Source organism: Chelonia mydas, chromosome 9 (assembly GCF_015237465.2).
Source record: "Chelonia mydas isolate rCheMyd1 chromosome 9, rCheMyd1.pri.v2, whole genome shotgun sequence".
In the NCBI taxonomy this organism is placed as follows: domain Eukaryota; kingdom Metazoa; phylum Chordata; order Testudines; family Cheloniidae; genus Chelonia; species Chelonia mydas.
Window position 1 is genome coordinate 54,067,257 of NC_057855.1, and position 22,465 is coordinate 54,089,721.

Below are 22,465 nucleotides of genomic sequence, written 5' to 3' on the forward strand. Positions count from 1 at the left end.
GAGCCACACATGCACAGGCGGGACAAACTGTTATTGAAATTCTCTGATCAGCAGTGCAGGGGCACACGCACGCACACCTACAGTGGAGCACCCAGAGGGACACCACTCAAAGAAGTTGTTAAATGCTTCTGCAATGTCCATGCCTATTATTAAACACACACAGGGACTGGCGGCAGGGGAATTGCGTGGCAGTTGTTTCTCCTGTGCATGTGCCAATTACCCACCACAGCCCTGTTAGCACAAAGGGGAAGAAATCAATAACACTGGAAACTGAAAGAAGTCATTCTTTCCAAGGCCGTTTCTATTTCTAGAGTGCCAAATCATTCTCTAGGCTTCAGGGAAGCAAAGAGCCAAAAGTCATCATGCAGTTCCAACAGGAAGAACCATGCAAGCTTTCAAGGAAGCTGAAGAGATAAGCCCACCCCAGGGGTTTTCTACCAAAAACGACCAGATGGCTGGGCCTTACCTGGTGTGAGATTCAGAACATCAGGGCTGGAGAAGTGTGAAGGCTGATGTTCTATCAGTTCAAACATTGGCAGAACTCCTCTTAGCAGGGACAGCTGTGGAGTGAACACAGAAGCCAGCCTGTTAGCACAAACACATCACCAATCAAGGGTAGTAGTGACAGCCTCTTCACTCAGGAGCTGGAAGAAACGTGAAGAATCTGACAGAAAGTCTGACTAATATGTTCCTCTTCTCTACCTTTAAACCCCTGCCTTTTCTGGAAGGGAGCATTTAGCTAGCTGGTTCTATCACTCGACAGCAAGGGATGGCAAAGAGAATCTATAATTCCTTTGGCCTTCCTCCCAGTTGGTAAGGAAAGGTCCTGGAACAGCAGTACAGCAGAGTACTTATTTTAAAGGGAATTCATATGTAGAGATTTCTGGTGTGAAGATTGAGAGCAGAATACACACAAGCACCAAGAAGAGGAACTACAGCCTCACAGCATCCAGAGCAAATAGTAGGGCTTGCCTTGGGAAATACTGAAGACATCATCAGGGAGTTGTTATATTTGTTCTTCAAGCTAAATGAGTTATTAGTTCTGAGGGTTCAGCTTCTAAGCCCCAAACTAACTAAACCACAGCTTAACTGTATCTCTACCACCTGGGACTGTTAAAGCCACCAGATCTCAAATTAGGTAAGGATGGGGCATGGTTACTGTACAGACCTGAGACTCCCATCTACCCCCTTCCCCACACACATCCAAGGAATAAACCAAGGGTGTTCCTTGTGTTCCACAGAGATCCCACAGTGCCCTGTTTTAGCAGGGGTGTTAGCCTCATTGTCCGATATTTCCAAGCTGGGTAATTCTATTTTGCTCACCCCAAATTCCTTATGCAGTTTCAGAAGGTTGTGGTGCACTTCAATTCCTTTTCTCATTGCTACTTTGATAAACTGCTGCTGTGGGGACTGACTGAGGAGATCAGGAGTCTTTCCCAGTCTCTGGCATCCTGTGATGCCCTGGGCAAGTCACGAATCTCACTCACAGACTTGCCTAATTTTTCTAAAAGTGATTATAACTTTTTGAAGTGATAAGTCCTATTTTCAGCCTTGCAGAGCTTCACACATTAATGGTTGTAAGGGTGCTTAGAGATCATAACTGAGCTAGTCCCCCCACACTGGTCAGACGGTGCCAATCTGCTGGCCTTCAAGGCAAGGCATAGAAGATCACCTCTCAGGCGTTTGCTAGTTAAATGTGGGGGACTGAATTCTTTTTGGTTTTAATTATTAAACTAGTTGTGTACTCTTTAAAAGGTGGTCACCCTGCAGAGTGTGCTGGATGCATTTGCAGAAGTTGGAAAATAATGTAGACAATGCCCTTTACCAGTGACATGGCTGAACACAAACCTTTTTGATTTCCTGGCACCAGTCATTAAAGTCTTCCTCTGTGTTGCAGAAAAAGCCCTAAAAAGAAATGTTGTACAATCTTTATTAGCTTATAATAAAAACAAAACAATTTGTGGATAGTGTCTATCAAAGCTTCACAGAGTAATGCCAAGCAATTATATGAAATATACATTCTGAACGTCAGCTATGCCAATGAAAATGTTTCTGTTTTTCATGTAGTGACAGAGCCAAAAATTTGAGAATGTTTTTTGTAGTTCAAGCTACCTGACTTTAAACTGCAATTCAGATGTAGCAAAACTGGCTACTTCTCACTGACTTACTCAGGCCAGTCTCTTCCAATGCTGGAAACACTGACTATGGTCTCAAGTGGGGCACATGACTTGCAAGGAGAGGCTGAGGGAACGGGGCTTATTTAGTCTGCAGAAGAGAAGAGTGAGGGGGAATTTGATAGCAGCCTTCAACTATCTGAAAGGGGTGTTCCAAAGAGGATGGAGGTACGCTGTTCTCAGTGGTGGCAGTGACAGAACAAGGAGCAATGGTCTCAAGTTGCAGTGGGGAAGGTCTAGGTTGGATATTAGGAAAAACTATTTCACTAGGAGGGTGGTGAAACCTCCTTCCTTAGAGGTTTTTAAGGCCCGGCTTGACAAAGCCCTGGCTGGGATGATTTAGTTGGAGTTGGTCCTGCTTTGAGCAGGGGGTTGGACTAGATGACCTCCTGAGGTCTCTTCCAACCGTAATCTTCTATGATGGAAGTGATATGGGGACAGAGCCAGCCCAATTGGACACAGTTCAGACATTTCAAACCTGAAAACAGAGTGTCACAACTGCACGTGGGTCCAGAGGTGCCAACTTTCCAATGGTTCTGCCCCCACTCCACCCCTTCCCACAAGCCCCCCCGCCCCCCGACCTCTTCCCATCCCCGCTCCACCCTGCCTCTTCCCTCCTCTGAGCATGCCCCACCCTTGCTTCTCTTCCTCCCCCCAGCATTTCCTGCATGCCACAGAACAGCTGAACTGCAGTGGCAGGAGGTGCTGGGAGGGAGGGGGAGGTGCCAATCAGCAGGGCTGCTGGCGGGCGGGAGGCACAGGAGCTGATGAGAGGAACACCCACGCCTATGCTTGGGTCATCTACTCCACCACAAGGCAGGATGCAAATCCAGACTGCAATTCAGAGATGGCAGAACCTAGGAGTTATTAGACTTCTGTCAGAAAGGCAATTTTAAGTACAACTGCATGAAGATAAAGTCGGGTAGAGAAGAGGCAACTTCTCTCTAGGTACCCTTTACTATACCCTTGGGCTGGAGTGAATGCTGGGACTGTTATGATCTCCATAAGAACGGCCATACTGGGTCAGACCAAAGGTCCATCAAGCCCAGTATCCAGTCCTCTGACAGTGGCCAATGGCAGGTTCCCCAAAAGGAATGAACAGACAGGTTATTATCAAGTGATCCATGCCCTGTCACCAAATCCCAGCTTCTAGAAATCAGAGGCTAGGGACACCATTCCCGCCCATCCTGGCTAATAGCCATTGATGGACCTATCTTCCATGAATCTATCATGAAGCTCCCTTTTGAACCCCGTTAATAGTACTGACCTTCACAACACCCTCTGGCAAGGAGTTCCAGAGGTTGACAGTGTGTTGTGTGAAAAAACACTTGTGTGTGTTTGTTTTAAACCAGCTACCTTTTAATTTCATTTGGTGGCCCCTTGTTCTTGTATTATGAGGAGGAGTAAATAACACTTTCTTATTTACTTTCTCTATACCACTCATTTTATAGACCTCTATCATATCCTGCCTTAGTCGCCTCTTTTCCAAGCTGAAAAGTCCCAGTCTTATCAATCTCTCCTCATACGGAAACTGTTCTATACCCCTAATGATTTTTGTTGCCCTTTTCTGAACCTTTTCCAATCCCAATATATCTTTTTTGAGCTGGGGCGACCACATCTGCACACAGTGTTCAAGGTGGGGGCGTACCATGGATTTACATAGAGGCAATATATTTTCTGTCTTATCTATCCCTTTCTTGATGATTCCCAACATTGTTTGCTTTTTTGACTGCCGCTGCACATTGAGTGGATGATTTCAGAGAACTATCCACAATGACTCCAAGATCTCTTTCTTGAGTGGTAACAGCTAATTTAGACCCCATCATTGTATATGTATAGTTAGAATTATGTTTTCCAATGTGCATTACTTCGCATTTATCAACATTAAATTTCATCTGCCATTTTGTTGCCCAGTCACCCAATTTTGCGAGATCCTTTTGTAGCTCTCCGCTGTCTGCCTGGGACTTAACTATCTTGAGTAGTGTTGGATCATCTGCAAATTTTGCCACCTCACTGTTTACCCCTTTTTCCAGATTGTTTATGAATATGTTAAATAGGACTGGTCCCAGTACAGATCCCTGGGGGGCACCACTATTTACCCCTCTCCATTCTGAAAACTGACCATTTATTCCTACCCTTTGTTTCCTATCTTTCAACCAGTTACCAATCCATGAGAGAACCTTCCCTCTTTATCCCATGACTGCTTATTTTGCTTAATAGCCTTTGGTAAGGGACCTTGTCAAAGGCTTTCTGAAAATCTAAATACACTATATCCACTGGATCTCCTTTGTCTGCATGCTTATTGACCCCCTCAAAGAATTCTAGTAGATTGATGAGGCATGATTTCCCTTTACAAAAACCATGTTGACTATTCCCCAACAAATTATATTCATCTATGTGTCTGACAATTTTGTTCTTTACTATAGTTTCAACCAGTTTGCCAGGTACTGAAGTGAGGCTTACTGGCCTGTAGTTGGTGGGGTCACCTCTGGAGCCCTTTTTAAAAATTGGAGTCACATTAGCTATCCTCCAGTCATCTGGTACAGAAGCTGATTTAAATGATAGGTTACAGATGACAGTTAGTAGTCCTGCAATTTCACATTGGAATTCCTTCAGAACTCTTGGGTGGATACCATCCGGTCCTGGAGATTTATTACTGTTTAGTTTATCAATTTGTTCCAAAACCTCCTCTAATGATACCTCAATCTGGGACAGTTCCTCAGATCTGTCACCCAAAAAGAATGGCTCAGGTTTGGGAATCTCCCTCACATCCTCAACAGTGAATACCGATGCAAAGAATTCATTTAGTTTCTCCACAATGGCCTTATCGACGCATTCACTTTATTTCAGAGTTGCCTGTAGCACTTGCCACACTGCATGACAGACCCTTAATTAGTCACTGTGTAGATGTAGCAGTGTAAGGGAGTTTTCCCTGCTACTGAATTGTTTCATGCAGGAGAGAGTTATTTTTGACCAAAGTTTTAACTTAAGTCAGGGCATCAAAGCATTTGCTAATAGGCCTGGCAAGTAAATAGGATCTGCATCAGCAGACTTGTAGGGAGAGGAAACAGCCAGAAAAGAAGGGAAGGCTGAAAAAGACTGTTCCAGCTGCTAACAGTGGCACAACTGCAAAGACAGGGTCAAGCTCTCAACAGCTGGGACAGAAATAAGTCACAGGTACACACCACTGCGATGGATGGGTCGAGTTCAGCAATGCTCATTCGGCAGGGCGGGTGCTGGCAGTGGAAGCTCTCATCAGGGATACAGCCGTTGTCACTGGGTTCCACTGCAGGCTGTGTAGTGTGGGGGTCCAAGTAAATTAGCTCCTCACCTGGACAAATAGAGGAGAAATTAACAGGGTATGTCACACCAGATGAGCACCTTGTGCGTGAGTGTGTGCATGCATGCATAAAGGTCACTAACACAGCCTTTGTCCTTTCATAATCAGCTCATGATTTGGAGAACAGAAGGAAGAGGAAAACAGACAGGTGCTCACAAATGAAAAGGGGGAGGAGAGGGTAAACAAGTTACACAAACCCATGAAGGGAAGTCAGCTCTGGATCTAGGACAAGGTCAGACAGACCGACCCATCTGCTACAATTTAATTCTACGTAAGGAATGTTCCACAAGGAATAGCACTTTAGGGTTTGTGTAAGAGAGCTTATACCCACGGCTGCAGTCACCCCTGGATCCTCGCTCACAAGGAGGCTTATCTCACAGCACCCTCAAACTGTTCTAAAGTAAAGGGGGAACAACACTCTGGGGAAAGTGAGGGCAAGTTTGGGAGGGCTGCATTGCTCTGCAGTCACTCCCCTATCTGTGGGCAGACATCTCAAGACAGATTGGACACCTCCCTAATATGGCACAAAGCTAGGCTGGTTAGTCACTCACCTACATAGCCAATGAAGTAATGAGCACTGTTGGGTTTCCCTCCAATCACTCCCAGGGACTGAGGCATCATGAAACAGTGCTGGAAAGCAAGACTGAACATGAGCAGCTGGCAGGCAGCAGCAACTAGAGCAAGTGATCAGAAATCAAACTCAAGGGCAATCACTGTGATACTGGCACATGCTGGGCTTCTGAACCGTGAGCAAGTCCAGCAGCAGAAGCAACGGTTTATGGTAGAAGGTCTCTGCCAAGAGGGAAGGATGCTGCAACATGTAAACTTCAAGGGAAAGAGGCTCAGAGAAGCCTTAGAGCCCTGGGGGAAGAAGTAGACCAAGAAAAAGGGGCAGGAGGAGGAAGGAGAAGAGACGAGACTCCGGACATTGCATGGTGCAATCTGCACTATAGTCACAAATTCCACAAGCAACGGAGCAAAACCCTCACTCCACTAAGTCAATGACAAAACTCCCATTGACTTCAATAGGGTCAGGATTTTACCCTAAATCATTTGTCAATGGATCTGCAATAGCACTCCCAAGGGAATTACATTGTTCTGAATGTTCTTGGGAAATGGATGAGAGAATTTAGCATCCATGTTGCTGAATCCAAGCACAATTCAGTGAATTCAGGCCAAGTATCCACCCTAAATTCAGAGTGCCCATACTCACACAGCTGAGGGACTGACACCATTGTTAGAGCAAGATACTGTGCAACCTTCTTCACAAAGTCAACGTGTGCCCCTCAGAATCTGATCTCTGCCAGCCTCGGCTGCTCCAAGGGCTGGTCTGGAATCCCAGAATTCTGCTCACCTAAATTTGATTTGCAGCACACACAGCTCTGACTTGCCAGATGTGGACTTGCAGCACATAGCACTTAAAGCTCAGGCTGCTGCCAAGCACAGACTGGTAGTCATGCTGAATGCTCTAGTGGCTTGGGTTGGGTACAGACACAGGTAGGGACTGAGATTAGACCCTGGGTAAAATTCTCAGAAGCACCTAAATCTCTTTTTAAAGAGTGACTTAACCACTTTGGCTCTTAAGTCACATTGATTGTCAAGGAGACTTAGGCACCTAAACACCAATGTCTCTCTTGCAACTGGAACTTGGGCACTTACGAACATTTTGCCCCAGAACCAGTTTTACACCTGACCTAATCAAGACTTATTCCTTGGCGCTCAGCAGTAAAACACCGGGAAGTCTGCTCATCCATGGCCATACCGAACAGCACTAATTCCCCTACCTTTAGTGTTTCAATATAAGCTTCATTGATATCCGTGAGCCCAAGGCGAAGAGGTATCAGCAGCACCAATGGTTTCCATAGCGACAACCTATCTGTAACCTCTGCTCCATCCGGGTACCCATTATAGAACAGGTCTGACTCTGCAGCAGGGAATGCTGCAGCCCCAGCACACAAGAAATTGGACTTGCATAACCTTCCTACAGAAAGGGAGCACACACACACAAGCAGAAATGGTTTCAGGAAAAGCATCAAACAGCTTCTAGTCCTTGATGAGTACTTCCCCTCCCTAATTCCCCCGCTCCCACCGCCTCAGTGCTCAACAGAAACTGCCATCTAATTTCTCAGAGATGCATGACACTTAAATAAGCAGCTGGTTTAAAGAGCAAGCGCTTTGCTTGAATTATATATTCACTCCAGAACCCTCTGGTAAACTTATTTTAGAAATACTGTACATCAAGCCTTTTACATCAAAGCACTTAGAACACTCATGGTATGTCTACACATCAATAAAACACCCATGGCTGGCTTGTGTTAGCTGACTTGGGCTTGGGGTGCAGGGCTATACAATTGTAGTGCAGCTATTCAGACTCAGGCTGGAGCCAGGACTCTGGGACACCACGAGCGGAGAGGGTTCCAGAGCCCCAGCATCTACATTGCAATTTTAGAGTCCCACAGTCTGAGCCCAAGTCAGCTGACACAGGCCAGCCATGGGTGTTTTATTGCTGTGTAGACATACCCACAGGGATCACTTGGGGCACCATTAAAAAGCAGCTATCTTTAGGGCAGCAATGCAGGAACCAGCAACTGTCCTGTGCCAGCAAGATTAAACAGTACACTTGTGAGGAGAGGCAGAACAACTATGCAATTCAAATCACAGGGAGAATTTAGGTAGAAAGAATGTAAGTGCTTGAGTTGTAATTTGGTCAGGACACTGGGGTTGAACACAGGAGGTCTTCATCTGTAATAAGATACAAACGGAGCACTAAATAGGCACACTAAGTCTTACAGGGACCCATTGCGGTACTTAGTCTTCAAAGACAAAGACGACAGGATTTCTGGCAAGTATTCTTGCCAAGCTCAGGCAAGTCAGGTGAAAGGAGTCCAAGAGGCAATTCCAGGGGTATCCAAAAGTGTTGGGAGTGTTCAAAAATTCTGGAACCTCAGTTAACTAAGGTCCCTTAAAACAAAACACACCTGCATCGGCTATGACAAACCATGACAGTGTCTTTACAAGCAGCAGAGTTGTCTACAATAAGGGGTATTTCAAGAAAGCTTTCAGTTCTAATACCTTTTTTGGGTTGTCTGGTTCCACAAAATAGCTTCCAAGCAATCCCAAATTTTCCACTCCATGAGACCTCCCAGCTTGCACCATACCAGTGAGGATATTGACAAGTGGAGTCTGCCTAGGAGGGTAATGTGAGGGATACTATAAACACAATGCATGCTGTGAAGTCAGGGATCATTCAGAAGCTACTTTAAGAGCCCTAAGGGGAGTGGAGGAGGGAAAACATTATTATAATTGGGAGGCACTTTACATATCAAGGTGACTTCATGTTTTAACAGTGACACTTAGCACGAACAGCTGTCCATTTAGAGTACTGTACAAATGCTGATACTCACAGCACACCTGTGAGGTGAGCACTGAGTACCCCCATTTTACAGATGGGGAAACTGAGGCAGAAAGTTTAACCAGGTTGCTGAAGGCCACCCAGCAACTCAGCGACAAACAGATTTTCCCATTACCTGGGAGTTTCTGACCCCTACCCCCATTTACACTTCTCTAGGCCTTACCGCCTCACTTGCCAAGTCTACCGCGCCATAGAAAACTGTGGGTTTTTTTATGGTAAAGTGATGCAGATTAACAAATGCAAAACAAACAGAAAAGGTGGCCCAAACAAGAAGCTACAGCCATGTATGGCACAGCATGTGTAAGTACTTGCAGGTGTCTTCAGTTCAAGCAGGACACTTGTTTGCCAGACCCTATACCCCAACTGGACCAAGAGAAGGTACTATAAGGACACGGCATTCACAATGCATAAATGCACTAGATGGAACGGAAGCATTTGGAGGCACTTGTTTGCGTCATACTAGGGATATGAATGACTGGGCAGTACACCTTTTTGTTTGGGCTATTTGCAGACCCTTCTCTAAGGTACTTCTCCTATCTGAGTCCGTTTATTTTTTCACTTGCCATTGCTGGGTTAGTGGACTGATCTGACCATCCTGTAAAACTTTTTGGATTTATTCCATATCCTCAGAAGCATTATTTGGTTTTCCTTCCAAGAATTTCCTGCCAGCAGTCTGAAAACCATGTCCCTCTTATTGCAGCTATTTGCTCTGTTGCATTACAAATCACTACCTAGATGTAGTTATTTCCAACCATTCTGTGCTTTCATCCCATTTATAGATCTGAAATTCTTTATCTTTGATCTCATGTGCTCCTTATGTCCCAGCCTCCTTTAAACTGAAACTTCCTAACAGCGATTTAGGTTTAAGTGATTTACTCAGAGCATGTTCCAGTAATTTGACAATATGACTTTGCTGCCATGACATCTGCCAATTCTCTCTCACTAGTTTCACTCTCCTGGGTTCTTAATGTCTCTTTACAGCACACCACCAGCCTGGTCTTTTTGATACAATGGACTAATTCAGAAAGGAAAATGGATGAATGCTTTTCACCATTCTAACAAAAGACATTTTCTATTCATTTTGGAAAGAATAGCTGTACAGTACAAATGTTAACTGCTAATTTCTACATTTGTGGAAAACACCATTAACTTCTGAATTGTGTCACCGTCTGCATATCTTTTCGGTGTTTGGTATCGATAGAACAATTTGTTATTTAATAACACTCATATGAATAAATGCAGATCAACAGATTTATTTAACTGTTTTCAGATTGAAGTGACTGGGAATAGCATTTAATCATTAGCATTTCAAAAGCGTTTTACAAATTAGGGAATATATTGCTTCTATAAAGCATCAGCCCGACAGCCCTGCAGAATGAAGCCCAAATAACAGGCAGCAACAGTTACAGCTTCCCCATACCTTCTTAACAATGTCCCTCAATCCTACCCTGAACACATTACCTCTAGAGAGGAAAGGTTAGTTCAGACTCTATGCCCATTCAGGCCCTGGCATAGCAAGCCACTTAAGGCACATAACTTCCATGTGGCTACTCACATGCTTAAAGTTAAGCAGGTGCTTCAGTACTTTGCTGAGTCAGGGCCTCAAATCCTTGGCGTTTCTGCAGAAACTGTTGAAGGACAGAGGTTTTTTGTAATATAAACACTTGCACTCTAGGGCCACAATGCCCTGACAGGCTGATCAATTTTAGCCACTACTGACCTACAGCTGATCTGAACCAGTGATCTACAGGTGAAAGTTTCCAAGGCTGATTACCAGTGCTTAATTTGTAATGAAAGAGGTGCCAGGACTCAAGCAATTTTTTTTACATTCATAACTGATGCAGCAAGCCCAAAGGTGCCGGGACTATGAACTGTCAAATTAAACCCTGCTGATTACCAGTGTTGAGCCATCCAGTTCTTTCTGCCATCCCAGAAAGGAACAGCTAATCATTTCTCTCTAAAAGATCTCTCCTATTAGCCAGTATTTCCTTCACTCTTTCCTTGCTCCCTCCCTGGCAAGGGATTTTCAATGCAATTTTGCTTATTTTTTCCTCCCCCTCAACAAATTTGTTCTTGTATTCTTCCTGTTTGGTAGAGACACTGCAGCTCTCAATTCCAAGAGAAACAGACAGACAACCATTTACAAACAACGTGGTCACCAGGGCCGGCCCGCAACGTTTTGGCACCTGAGGTGGGGCTTTCAAATGACGCCCCCATTCCCCCTCGCTTGGGCCAAAACTTTGAAAGGTCTCAATTCTTCTTTTCCTGTTCTACTCCTCTCCTGGTACTGCTCTGCTACCTACCCCAATAAAGGAGCACTAACAACTTAAAATGCCTTGTTCGAAAAATTTAAGTAACACTCAACTTTCAAACGCTTGAACAGCAAATGTAACTTTTCTTGTCTGCATAGTAAACACTGGCATTTTTATCTGTTTGAATAATCAAAGTGGTGCTTTCCATACCTTCTTGGCTGCAAAGATTTGAACTGCTTCCTGCTGAAGGTCCACAGTCTGGGCTAGCTCATTGAGATGGCTGTAAGGCTGACCAGCCTCTCCTGTGTCATTGTGTTTTTATTAACTTCAGCTTGGAGAAGCTGCGTTCTCCACTGGCAACTGTTACAAGAAGTGTTAGAAGTATGTGCAGAGCAGCAAAAGCATTTGGAAAGAGGGTGGTCATCTTATTTGTGCACATATATTCCAGAACAGCCTTTGGAGTTGATCCTGCTGAAATGTATCTTGAAAGGGCTTTCATTTCATCACCTAAATCACTCGCATCAATATCGCACACGTCTTCATGTGTCAACACTGTCTCTATTGCGCTGCATTGTGGGTGTAGGTCTTCAGGTATAGTGAGGAGTTTTGGAATATCATACAACATCCCAAATATACAAATTATACATATTTTATATTTATATATGTGTGTGTGTGTGTGTGTGTATATATATATACACACACACACACACACACACACACACACACAAAACATTCTTAAAACTGACTATATTGCACAATCTAGCACCTGGTTAAAGAATTCAACTTTGAATTGTCGTTTGGGGTCTCTTATGGGATTATCCCGTGCATCGTAATCAAAATGTCTTCTTCAGTGACTCTTGTATTCTTGAATGGGTGGGAAAATAGCTTCAGTGTGAAGTTCCTCTGCCAAGTTCTGTGCACTCTTCAGAACGTTTTGAAATCCCTCATCTGACCGGTAAGACTGTAGGTATGACTTTGCTTTGTCCAGTTGTTCCATTGCTCCAGATATATCAAGGTCAACACCTTGGAGTCTCTTGCTTACATCATTTATTTCAAACAGTATGTCATGCCACAACACTAAGCCACACAGAAATTTGAAATTATGTATGTTTCTGGTGATTCCATTTCCCTCTGCCACTGTTCTCCCATAAACAGTTCATGTCATAGCATTATCCTCCATAATGGCAACTATGGCATCATCTATCTTCCCAATTTGGTATTTGATAGGCTTTAAAGCCTCCACTCGACTTTCCCATCGTGTGGCACTCAGTGGTTTCAGTGTGAGAGAGGATGTTCCCAGATGTTGCTTCAAAATTTGTCATCGATGAGTTGATGCAGAGAAAAATACATAGATGTTTTGAATTACATTAAAAAATTCAGCAGCCTCACTAGAAGCTGACCACCAAGTTCAATGAATGAGAACTGCATGGGACCAAAAAAGCTTCAGGGTTTAACTCTTGGATCTGTGTCTGCACTCCTCTGTTCTTTCCTCTCATGTTGGCACCATTATCCTAACCCTGACCTCTCATGTCAGCTATCGCAATTCCCGTATCTTCCAGCTTTTTAAGAAGCACATTTGCCATACCAGCTCCTATAGTATCATCAATGTCAATAAATTCTAGAAAATGCTCTATCACCATTGCAGGGACATTTTCATTAAGTTCTGTTGTTGTTACAAAACACACCATTCATTTGTTCTGTATGGCTGATGTCAGGTATGCAGTTCAGAACAACAGAGTAATATCTTGATGACTTCAGATCTACCACAGTCTTCTCTTTGACTTTTGTTGCAGTAACTGTATGATCTCATTTTGAACTGTTTTTCCAAGGTAGTGGTGTGTGTACGTTTCTTGGGTGGTGACTCGTCTTAGATGCTCCTGGAGTACAGCATCAAACTTAGCCATCAGCTCCACAATGTTAAGGAAGTTTCCATTGTTTGGCACATACAGCTGATCTGAAGTGCCACGCAGTGCTATGTTTTGGGTAGCAAGCACTCTCACAATGGCAATGAGCCTTTTCAGAACATTTTGCCAGTAAAGAGAGACTGATGCAATCTATGGTGGCCTTTAACAGTCTCATCTCACGCTCTTTTCACCTATGGAATGCTCTCTGGTGATTTGCTGCCTTGTCATGGCATGCCAAATTTCTAGCCAGATTTTTCCAGTCCTTTGTTCCTGTAGAACCCAATGTGGCTGGAACATTAGACTGGAAGAGTTTGCAACAAAAACAGTATGCAGCATTCTGGGTTTTTGAGTACATAAGCCATGGCCTCTCCACTTCGTCACCATTGGGGATTTCACGCCAGTAATGTGTTGGATGGAAACATCTATTTTCATTGTCTTTGGGGAACATGAAGTTTTTCACTTGCTGTGGGCCATGCAGTATAAGGAAGTCCCTCAGGCTACTGCTCAAGTGGGTCCACAGTCCTGGATCATCTAGGACTTAAGGAACTAAACTCAACAGCAGCTGTTTCTTGCGCCTCCACCACACTCTTCTCTGATCTACACTTTTCTTCAGGAATGTGCATGGTTACATCCATTTGAGATGGAGATAGGGATGCTGCAGTAGCTGCCAGGTCACCTGCACTCTGACTAACTGGAAGATCAGGCATCTCCTCACCGCTCACATTCTCACTGCGGCCGGAACGCTCACCATGAACATTTGTGTGTATGTATCTTAGGAGCCCGGGCTCCAGTCCAAGCCCAGAAGTCTACACAACAATGAATCAGTCCAGCAGCCCAAGACCTGCACACCCGAGCTGGCTGGCACAGGCTAGCTGTGGGGTTTTTTGCGCTGTGTAGGCATACCCTTTGTTTTTAACCCACCTGGCTGAGGTTTTGGAAAGGGCCTTTACTATAAGTTTAGTTGTGTTATAATGCAATTGCTCTCCTGGTTCCTTCCATACATCCTGCAGCCAGGGCACACAACTTTGACTGCATCTGTTATACTTACTGATTTCTTCCATCACTACGGTGTTGTCCATAGCTATGTGCACTGCCAATGAGCTCCATGTATCAAAAGTGGCAAGTTTTCTACAGGAAAGAGAGAGAAGTAAATAGAGGACTAACTACAAGGCACTAAGCAAACTCAGGGTTCTAGCAGAGAAGAACTTTCACTATTTCCCCTATAATTTTCATTAAACGAGATACTGAATTAGAGAAGATAGGACTGGCACAAACTGTGAAAGCCAGTTCTATCTCCTCTCAGTAGAACTCACTGCAAGAATTCATAGCTTATCCAATCAAAGCAGTGAGGAAAATGCTATAGGGAGAGAAAATGCCTCTAACCTACACTGGTGATTGAACAACAGTGCAGTATTATCATGTCTAATTCCTGCAGGTAACAGGGTACTCCTACACAGCTCTCTCCCTGGGCTCACCACCACAGTGGGAAATAAATAAAGGTTTATGCTTTATTCTGCCACTGCATTAATCACTCAAATGGTGAGACTGCCTCTGTCCTTGACTTTCAGGGAATGCCACTGTCGTCAAGATCTGCAAAGGCAGTCCTCAGATGTGAACACAGATTCAGAGATGTTAAAGCCAGAAGAGAACTTATCACCTAGTCCTGTACAATACAAGCAGAGATTCCAGCAGCAAGCCCAATACCTTGCAAGGCCTAGAGACAGATTCTTGGAGGACTGTCCTCCATTGGAGTTGACTTGTCTTTTTGGTCCACCAAGCCTGGGAGCAAGGGGTAAACTCCATCTCCTCTCTCAAGTTTTTGCCCCACTGGGATTGATTTCACAGGGAGGTGGGAGACTATTTGGTTGAGACACCACACTATTCAGCACAATTGCTTTTATACTGCACACTGAAAAGTAAAAAACTACCCCATTGCATTGCACAGAAGGAACAAAAGGTAAAGCCCAGCACTTACTTGAGCACTTGTGCAACTGTGTTTGGTCCGTACCACTGGCCTATCGATTTGCCCTCTCCAACTCCCATCTGGGCTGCACCAAGTAGACAACCAAATTAGTCAGCAGCCTCCACCCCTTGCTCCTTCTCACAGCCCGTAGTGTCCTACTGCTGGAGTTCGATGTTGTTAGGCATGATCGGTTGCAAAAAAGGATTTTATGGGAAGAGCTACAGCTTGGGTCTGGGCTACACTAAAAGGTTAGGTGAAGCCCAGCCATGTCTATCAGGGGTGTGAAAAATCCACACCCCCTAAGCGATGTAGTTAAACTGACCTAATCCCAGCCTAGACAGCACTACGCCAACAGAAGAATTCTTCCATCAACCTAGCTCCTGCCTCTCGGGGAAATGGATTACCGTACACTGACAGGAGAACCCCTCTTGTCAGCATAGGTAGCGTCTACACTGCAGTACTACCACTGCAGCATTGCAAGTGTAGACAAGCCCTTAGACATGCTTTGGAGTCAGATCATGCCATCTTGCCAGGGATGTGAAGAGATCATAGCAGTTCATGTGACTATAACAATGGTCCTCCCAGTCAATTAAGAAGCCATGTTAATAGGCTCCGAAAAAGGAGTCTCAGTCATACTCCGCTGGAAGCAAGATGGGTTCAGGACTCAGGAACAAGACAAAGGGAATTCTTAAAAAGGCTAAGAACTGCAGATGCCTCAGAGGAAATGCTATTTAGGAGCAATTCTATTTAAAACAACAATGCCTGATTTTTCAGAGGTGCTGAGCACCCACCGTTCCCACTGTCTAACGAGAGTGCAGGTACTTAGCTCCTCCCAAAAACAGGCCCATTGCCATTTTTGCTTTATTTTTCCTTCATCCTTAGAATACTTGCACCCAGACAGGATCCTTGTGGAGTTCATGAGCGCCTCCTACTCATTCCCCCACCTGATGCAATCTTTTTGCTTGCAAGATTCCTATGTAGCTGCTGTGGGCATGACAGTCATCATATTCTCCCCCGTCTCGAGACGGCAAGTACAAGGGAGATAAGGATACTGGCATTAGGCTAAAAGGGTTTTCATGTCACAAATCCTTCAACCCTTAAATCAATAGCCTTAGTTTTAGGCAACACCACATAGGAAGCAGTGCTGTATATTTTTCATTCATACACAGCAGCACAAAAACATAGAAGCTGATCTGGACACACTTTACCATAGTCCTTAGCAAAATTTTTATTACATCAATCTCTCACAAGTAGATTACTTCTGAAGTTGCTGTGCTACTAAAATAAACCTGAAGAATCTGTTGCTGTTCTGTAACATTCAGGGAAGCCCAGGGCAGGACACTCCTATCTATAACTGCCTCTTACCTATCTGGTGGATGGAGTAGTAGCTGTCTTTTTTGTCAATGAAGGCATTAAGTATGTTGAAGTAATTATCCGTCTGCCTCTTCCCTTTCACCCACCTCCAATCTAAGAGATGCAGGGGGAAAAAAAAATAGGTTACTTACTAGTATACTTCTCCGCATGTCACTGCTTAGTAGGACTTCCTTCAGGCTATGAGTCAGAAGTCTTATTACTAGGGACCTGTGGAGATCCCAAAAAAGGACCACATTTAACACAAGTAAAAGGGTCTTTTCAGAGGTGGGAATTGAAGACATGGTAAAAATCAATTCCAGGACATGCATTGACCCTTCTCTGTAAGGATGCATGGGCTCCCAAGGAGAGGGAATATCACGCACCCCAAAAATCCCGCAAGCATGAAAGAACATTGGAATTTCTAGTGCCCAGAAAGTCATTGCAGAAGTGGGGCAGTTGGTTTGGGAAGGACAGGATGCCAGTGCCAAAAGGTGTCTCCTGCCAATCCACAGAACTTTAGCAGCAGCAGCCATAGAAGAGACCATGTATCACAAAGCGTCAGCTGGCTACAGGTGTCACTTCTAGAAAGGTGGGATTTCAGGGAGAGGCTGGAAGGCATCTCAGCAGAAGATTAAAAATAAAAGTAACAAGTTTAACCAGCGTCAAAGTTTCAGGCATACAAACCTGGGAAGTTTGGGGCTCTCTTGGCTAGCACTTTCAGGGGTCTCAAACATGAAATGGCATTCTGCTTATCTTGGGGGATGGGGAAGAGGTTTTGCAGTAATTTAAAAAAGCTCCGCAAACAAAACCACAGTCTAACAGTCAGCAGAATATCTGCAGGCTGCCATAGCAATAAATCCAAATGCTAAGGGTGTTCCTCCCCACAGAATGACATGATCTTGTCTCCAAACACCCACTGGTACAGGGGGAAAGCAAGCTGCTCCACTGGTGCAGAGGAATTTACAAGAACACTTTTTACTGGCTAGCACAGCCCTGGCCAATTGTCCATACAGATTTATTGATGTTGATTTGGAAGGAAGAGATGCTAGTGAAACTCACTTGGATGTTTCCATTGGGGCTGCTTCATCATCTAGCTCTTCAGGTGAGAAGAGCTAGGGAAACTTTACCTGGAGCCCACAGCACCATCAAGTTGTGCCGTCTCTCTTTGTTGCCCTAACGAGTTCACCATCATTTGGACTGGCTCTGGACACCTCCTTTAAAAATGCATTGATTTACCTCTGCCTAAGTGCCGGCAGACCAATGCCTGTGCGAAGATCATCTGGCCACACCTCAACATGCAGCCCCAGCCGGTATCAGATGTGGGGCCTGTTCCTCCTGTAGCCAAGCAAAACAATCAGAACAGAATGTAAGGGTTAGACCAGCTGTCTAGTCACAGTGCAATACAATGGGAGAGGAGAGAGGGAGAACTTGGAGCGCTCTAGGTATGCAAGGTGGGTGTTATGATAACAGAGACTCATCTGCCAGACAATGATGCTGAGGAATAAATACAGATTTAAGAGGCAAACCCTACCACCTGACCTTTAAGAAAAATAAAGCCAGGCACTTACGGAAGACAGGGGTGAGTTTCAAGTAAATATCCAATTCAGACTGGGGAATGAGACATGGGATCACACCAGCCCTTAGGCATGGGTCTGTGAACAGATCTCCAGCCCAAGCTACCAGAAATCTATTTATATATTTCAGATAAAGGTGTTTTATGGACTATTTTCCCCATAATCTTCACCCAAATCCTACACCTGCTAAGGCACCTTGCCATGAAAACAAGGTCGAGAACTCTCCACAGCTGCTGATGGCTAGACAAGGTTCCCAAGTGAACAATACAGAAATAAGCCAAAAGACAGAGGGTAATTAGACTGTTGGTTCGTGTTATCGGTATTCAGAGGCTAAAAGCCAAAAGGCTTTAAAAGCACATCCTATGGCAGAACTTCAGAGAAAGCTGCCACTTCCCCTTCCAGGCTAGGCCATTGCACAGCCAGCTGTTGAGATAAAGTTTAGAACACAGAGTGACCAGAACTAGTGGGCTGGTTTTACAGACTCAGCTGCTCCTTAATACACTGGTAGCACAAAATTTTTTGCAACTATTTTCTCTTCTCTCTGGTCACTTTATATCCAGGGTGTAGGGAAATAGAAAGTAAAAGAGCCAAAGAGGAGATCCTCCAGGTCACCACCCAGACTCATGCCAATGTGTTAGATCAATTTCTCCTATTTGGTCAGCTCTCCTTTAACCAGGCTGGTGATCTGTCACTTACAGAGGACCCAAAAACATGCTAGGTGCTGTACAGAACAAATGCATTGCCCTGGTCCTCAAAAGTTTGACATCAAAATTTTAGATGTCAGAATGGATGGGAGCAGCCAACAATGGATGGGGTAGCGGGGAGAAGGGGTGAGGACAAGGTTTACAGCAGTAATAAGATCAAATGGTTACTCGATTATAGCACGGGCACATCTTGGGGCTTTCTTGGAAAGTCACTGCTTGCATGGAAGCAGCACAGAAAAGGGCACAGAGATGGGAATGGAAAAGAGCGAAAGAGCTGTAGAAGCAGACATTTAAAGAGCTGTGGAAGCTTGTTGGGCCACAGGCACTTTATCTTGTGCTTCCCCTAGGTACTTTTTTGGGGATCCCTGCTGTTTCACTAATAGAGAAGAAAGTTTGCATCTGTGGTCTTGCTACTTTCTCCTGTAAACTGGGATAGCATTAGTCAGGTTCATAAATTAAGCCTGTAGAATTTTAAGGTTTCAGAGTAACAGCCGTGTTAGTCTGTATTTGCAAAAGGAAAAGGAGTACTTATGGCATGTTAGAGACTAACCAATTTATTTGAGCATAAGCTTTTGTGAGCTACAGCTCACTTCATCGGATGCATACTGTGGAAAGTGTAGAAGATCTTTTACCTTGCATAATGACTTTGCTGAATTGGAATTCATTTGCAAATTGGATACAATTAACTTAGGCTTGAATAGAGACTGGGAATGGCTAAGTCATTATACAAGGTAACCTATTTCCCCTTGTTTTTTCCTACCCCCCCCCCCCCCCCCGACATTGTTGTTAAACCCTGGATTTGTGCTGGAAATGGCTTGATTATCATACACATTGTAAGGAGAGTGATCACTTTAGATAAGCTATTACCAGCAGGAGAGTCGGGTGGGGGGAGGTATTTTTTCATGCTTTGTGTGTATAAAAGATCTTCTACACTTTCCACAGTATGCATCCGATGAAGTGAGCTGTAGCTCACGAAAGCTTATGCTCAAATAAATTGGTAGAATTTTAAGTTATCTGATATTCACAGGAACAGAGACACGAAGGTAATTTTTTTTTTTTTTTTTTTAATTTGATCACCTTCTGTTGGTGAGAGACAACTTTCGAGCCACGCAGAACTCTTCTTCAGGTCCTCTTCTTCTACCGTCTCTGCCTCAAAGAATTCTTTCACAACAATGACACCACTCACAATGACCACATCCCCACCAACAATCATAAGAAAAAAAATTATCTGAGTGGGCACCACAGAGCGGATGAAACTGCACTCGTGATCATTACATTGATTGCTTCAGGGGAAAAAAATCGACCGCAAAAATCCTTAACAAACATCACATCCACCGTAATCTCTCCATTACTAAGAGGACACCCATAGAGTCCGTAAAATCTAACCACAAGATAGAGATCAAGCAGCAGATGAAGGCAGTGCCATGGTAGTCCTCAACCATGAGGTCATTGATGAGGCCAACTGACAACTCTCCAGCACCACCTACTATAAAGAACTGAAAGATGACCCCACACCACGATTTACCTGGGAACTTAGGGATATCTTCAAATCCTTCCCCGAACAACTTCAAGAGAAACTCTACAACTTCATCCCCAGGAACTCACCCCAGGGAGCTTCTACATTCTTTCCAAGATACACAAACAAGGGAATCCAGACAGATCCATCATATCTGGTCACAACACTCTTACTGAAGGAATACTGGGACTCATAAACCATCCTCAAACCACTCAAACAAAAGACCAGCTTCCTCGAGGACACACAGACTTCCTCCACAAAACTCCACAACATTAACAACCGCCCTCAGAACACCATCCTAACCACCGCCCTCAGAACACCATCCTAACCACCATGGATGTCATTTCCCTATGCAACATCCCTCACAATGATGGCATAGCTGCCTACCTCAAATATTTACAAGACAATGGACAACCCTTAGATATCCACCCCAAACACATTGCCAAACTCATTCATTCCATCCTCACCCATATCAATTTTACATTCAACAACAAACACTTTCTCCAAACCATGGGAGCAGCCCTGGGTACTAGGATGGCTCCCCAATATGCCAACCCCTTCACGGGCTACCTTAAAGAAAAATGTCTTGACAAATGTACCACAAAACCGATGACATAAAAATTGATGATCTTCTCATCTTCTGGACAGATGGCTTAAACTCCCTTATAGATTTCCCACCATGGCTTCAACCACCACCACATGTCCATTAAACTCTTTCTGGAACACTCCCACATTAGTATCAACTTCCTAAATACCAACCAGCTTCAGCAAGGGAATCCTACAGACAACCACACAAGAAACCCACAGATCACCACACCTACCTTCATAGATCCAATGACCACCCTTAATACACCAAGAAATCCGTTATCTACAGCCAGACACTCAGATACCACAGAATATGCTTGGAGGAGAAAGTCCGGGATATACACCGTAACACACTTAAAACTGCCTTCATCAAAACAAGGATTTTCCACCAGAGAAGTAGATTGCATCATGGAATGGGCCACCTAAATACCCAGGAGATAACCTGCTTCAATACAGAAATAAACCCCCTAGTCATCACCTACCACCCCATACTGAAACCCATATGGGGTATCATACTACAACCCATACTCAGTGGGGATCCCATCCTGAAAGACATCTCCTGAACCCCTATTCTGGCATTCAAACAACCCCCCAAACTCTCCAAGCTCATCAGAAGCAAGCTCCCCACAGACCACAACATACCAACAAGCGGCACCATCCCCTGCCAGAATAGATGCAATATCTGCAGACATAGGTCCACAGCTAAAATGATCAACACCCACCCCCCAACATTATCTTTCAAGACCCATGGATCCTACACACGCCTAACACAACATGTGGTATACCTCATCCAGTGCACTAAATGCCCCAACCACCACCATGTGGGTGAAATCAATCCATACACTCTCGAATGAACTCAGACAGGAAAATAAGATAAAACACCCTATCACCTATGGGTGAACACTTTTCACAATGTGATCAATCACTCTATCTGACCTATCAAAGGAAACCTGCACAAACACTTGCAAAAGATAAGCCTGGGATCTTAAATTCATAACTCTGCTAGACACTAAAAATCATGGACTGAACAAACTGGATTTATGGCTTATTACAACAATCTGTAACCCACTAACCCCATTTTTGGTCCTGTGACTGCAGAGGTGTTAACGGGCCACTCTACTTTAAAATGGTCCCTTAGAACTTGCTAACTACTTACACTAAACGACCTGTTCCACCTTGCATTTAGCTGCAACACGTGGAGTACCTTTCCCAGACCTGCAGAAGAGCTCTATGTGGCTCGAAAGCTTGTCTCTCTCCCCCTCAACAGAAGTTGGTCCAACAACAGATATTACCTCACACTCCTTTTGTCTCTAATATCTTGGGACCGACACAGCTACAACTACACTGAGTTCAGGGGAACAAGTTAAGTTCATCTAGGGTTTGTTTAATTTACACAGAGAGGTTGAGGTCAGACTGAGACTTGCTAAACATTAGCTAACCCTGATCTAACCTCAACCTTTTCCCTAGTGTAGACATGGAAGTGAAAGGGGTTAACCTATGTACTCAGTCAATGTTAACCCTCAGGAATCAGTCTAATGGCTTGTCTACACTTACATTTTATAGCGCTCTAACTTGCTGGCTCAGGGGGGTGAAAAGCAAGTTTGAGCGCTTTAAAGTGCTAGTGTGGACAGACTCCCAGCGCTCAGAGCTATTCCCCTCAAGGAGGTGGGTTACCAGTAACACTGGGA

General features: G+C 44.3%; 2 protein-coding genes across 5 annotated transcripts in view; one reads left to right on the forward strand and one right to left on the reverse strand.

The window, feature by feature from the left end:
• The window catches only part of DTYMK (deoxythymidylate kinase), a 54,486-nt gene that overhangs the window by 30,508 nt on the left and 1,513 nt on the right, over positions 1–22,465 (forward strand). The window contains exon 6 of one of the 2 annotated variants that reach the window (XM_037908071.2): positions 14,651–18,141. The exons of the other annotated variant lie outside the window; for it this stretch is intronic. The gene's annotated coding sequence lies outside the window, so the exon portion shown is untranslated. Of the gene's footprint in view, positions 1–14,650; positions 18,142–22,465 lie in introns of those variants that run through there. 2 annotated transcript variants of the gene reach the window in all.
• ATG4B (autophagy related 4B cysteine peptidase) overlaps positions 1–22,465 on the reverse strand; it is a 46,498-nt gene that overhangs the window by 9,589 nt on the left and 14,444 nt on the right. For 2 of the 3 annotated variants that reach the window (XM_043522452.1, XM_043522453.1), the window contains 9 exons: positions 17,635–17,733; positions 16,411–16,512; positions 15,058–15,130; positions 14,131–14,210; positions 7,299–7,495; positions 6,066–6,144; positions 5,360–5,505; positions 1,849–1,905; positions 467–560 (listed from right to left, as the gene is read on the reverse strand). In XM_043522452.1, coding sequence (XP_043378387.1) covers positions 467–560; positions 1,849–1,905; positions 5,360–5,505; positions 6,066–6,144; positions 7,299–7,495; positions 14,131–14,210; positions 15,058–15,130; positions 16,411–16,512; positions 17,635–17,733 — 927 coding nt within the window. The remainder of the gene's footprint in view (positions 1–466; positions 561–1,848; positions 1,906–5,359; positions 5,506–6,065; positions 6,145–7,298; positions 7,496–14,130; positions 14,211–15,057; positions 15,131–16,410; positions 16,513–17,634; positions 17,734–22,465) is intronic. The other variant, XM_043522454.1, reaches the window with a different exon arrangement.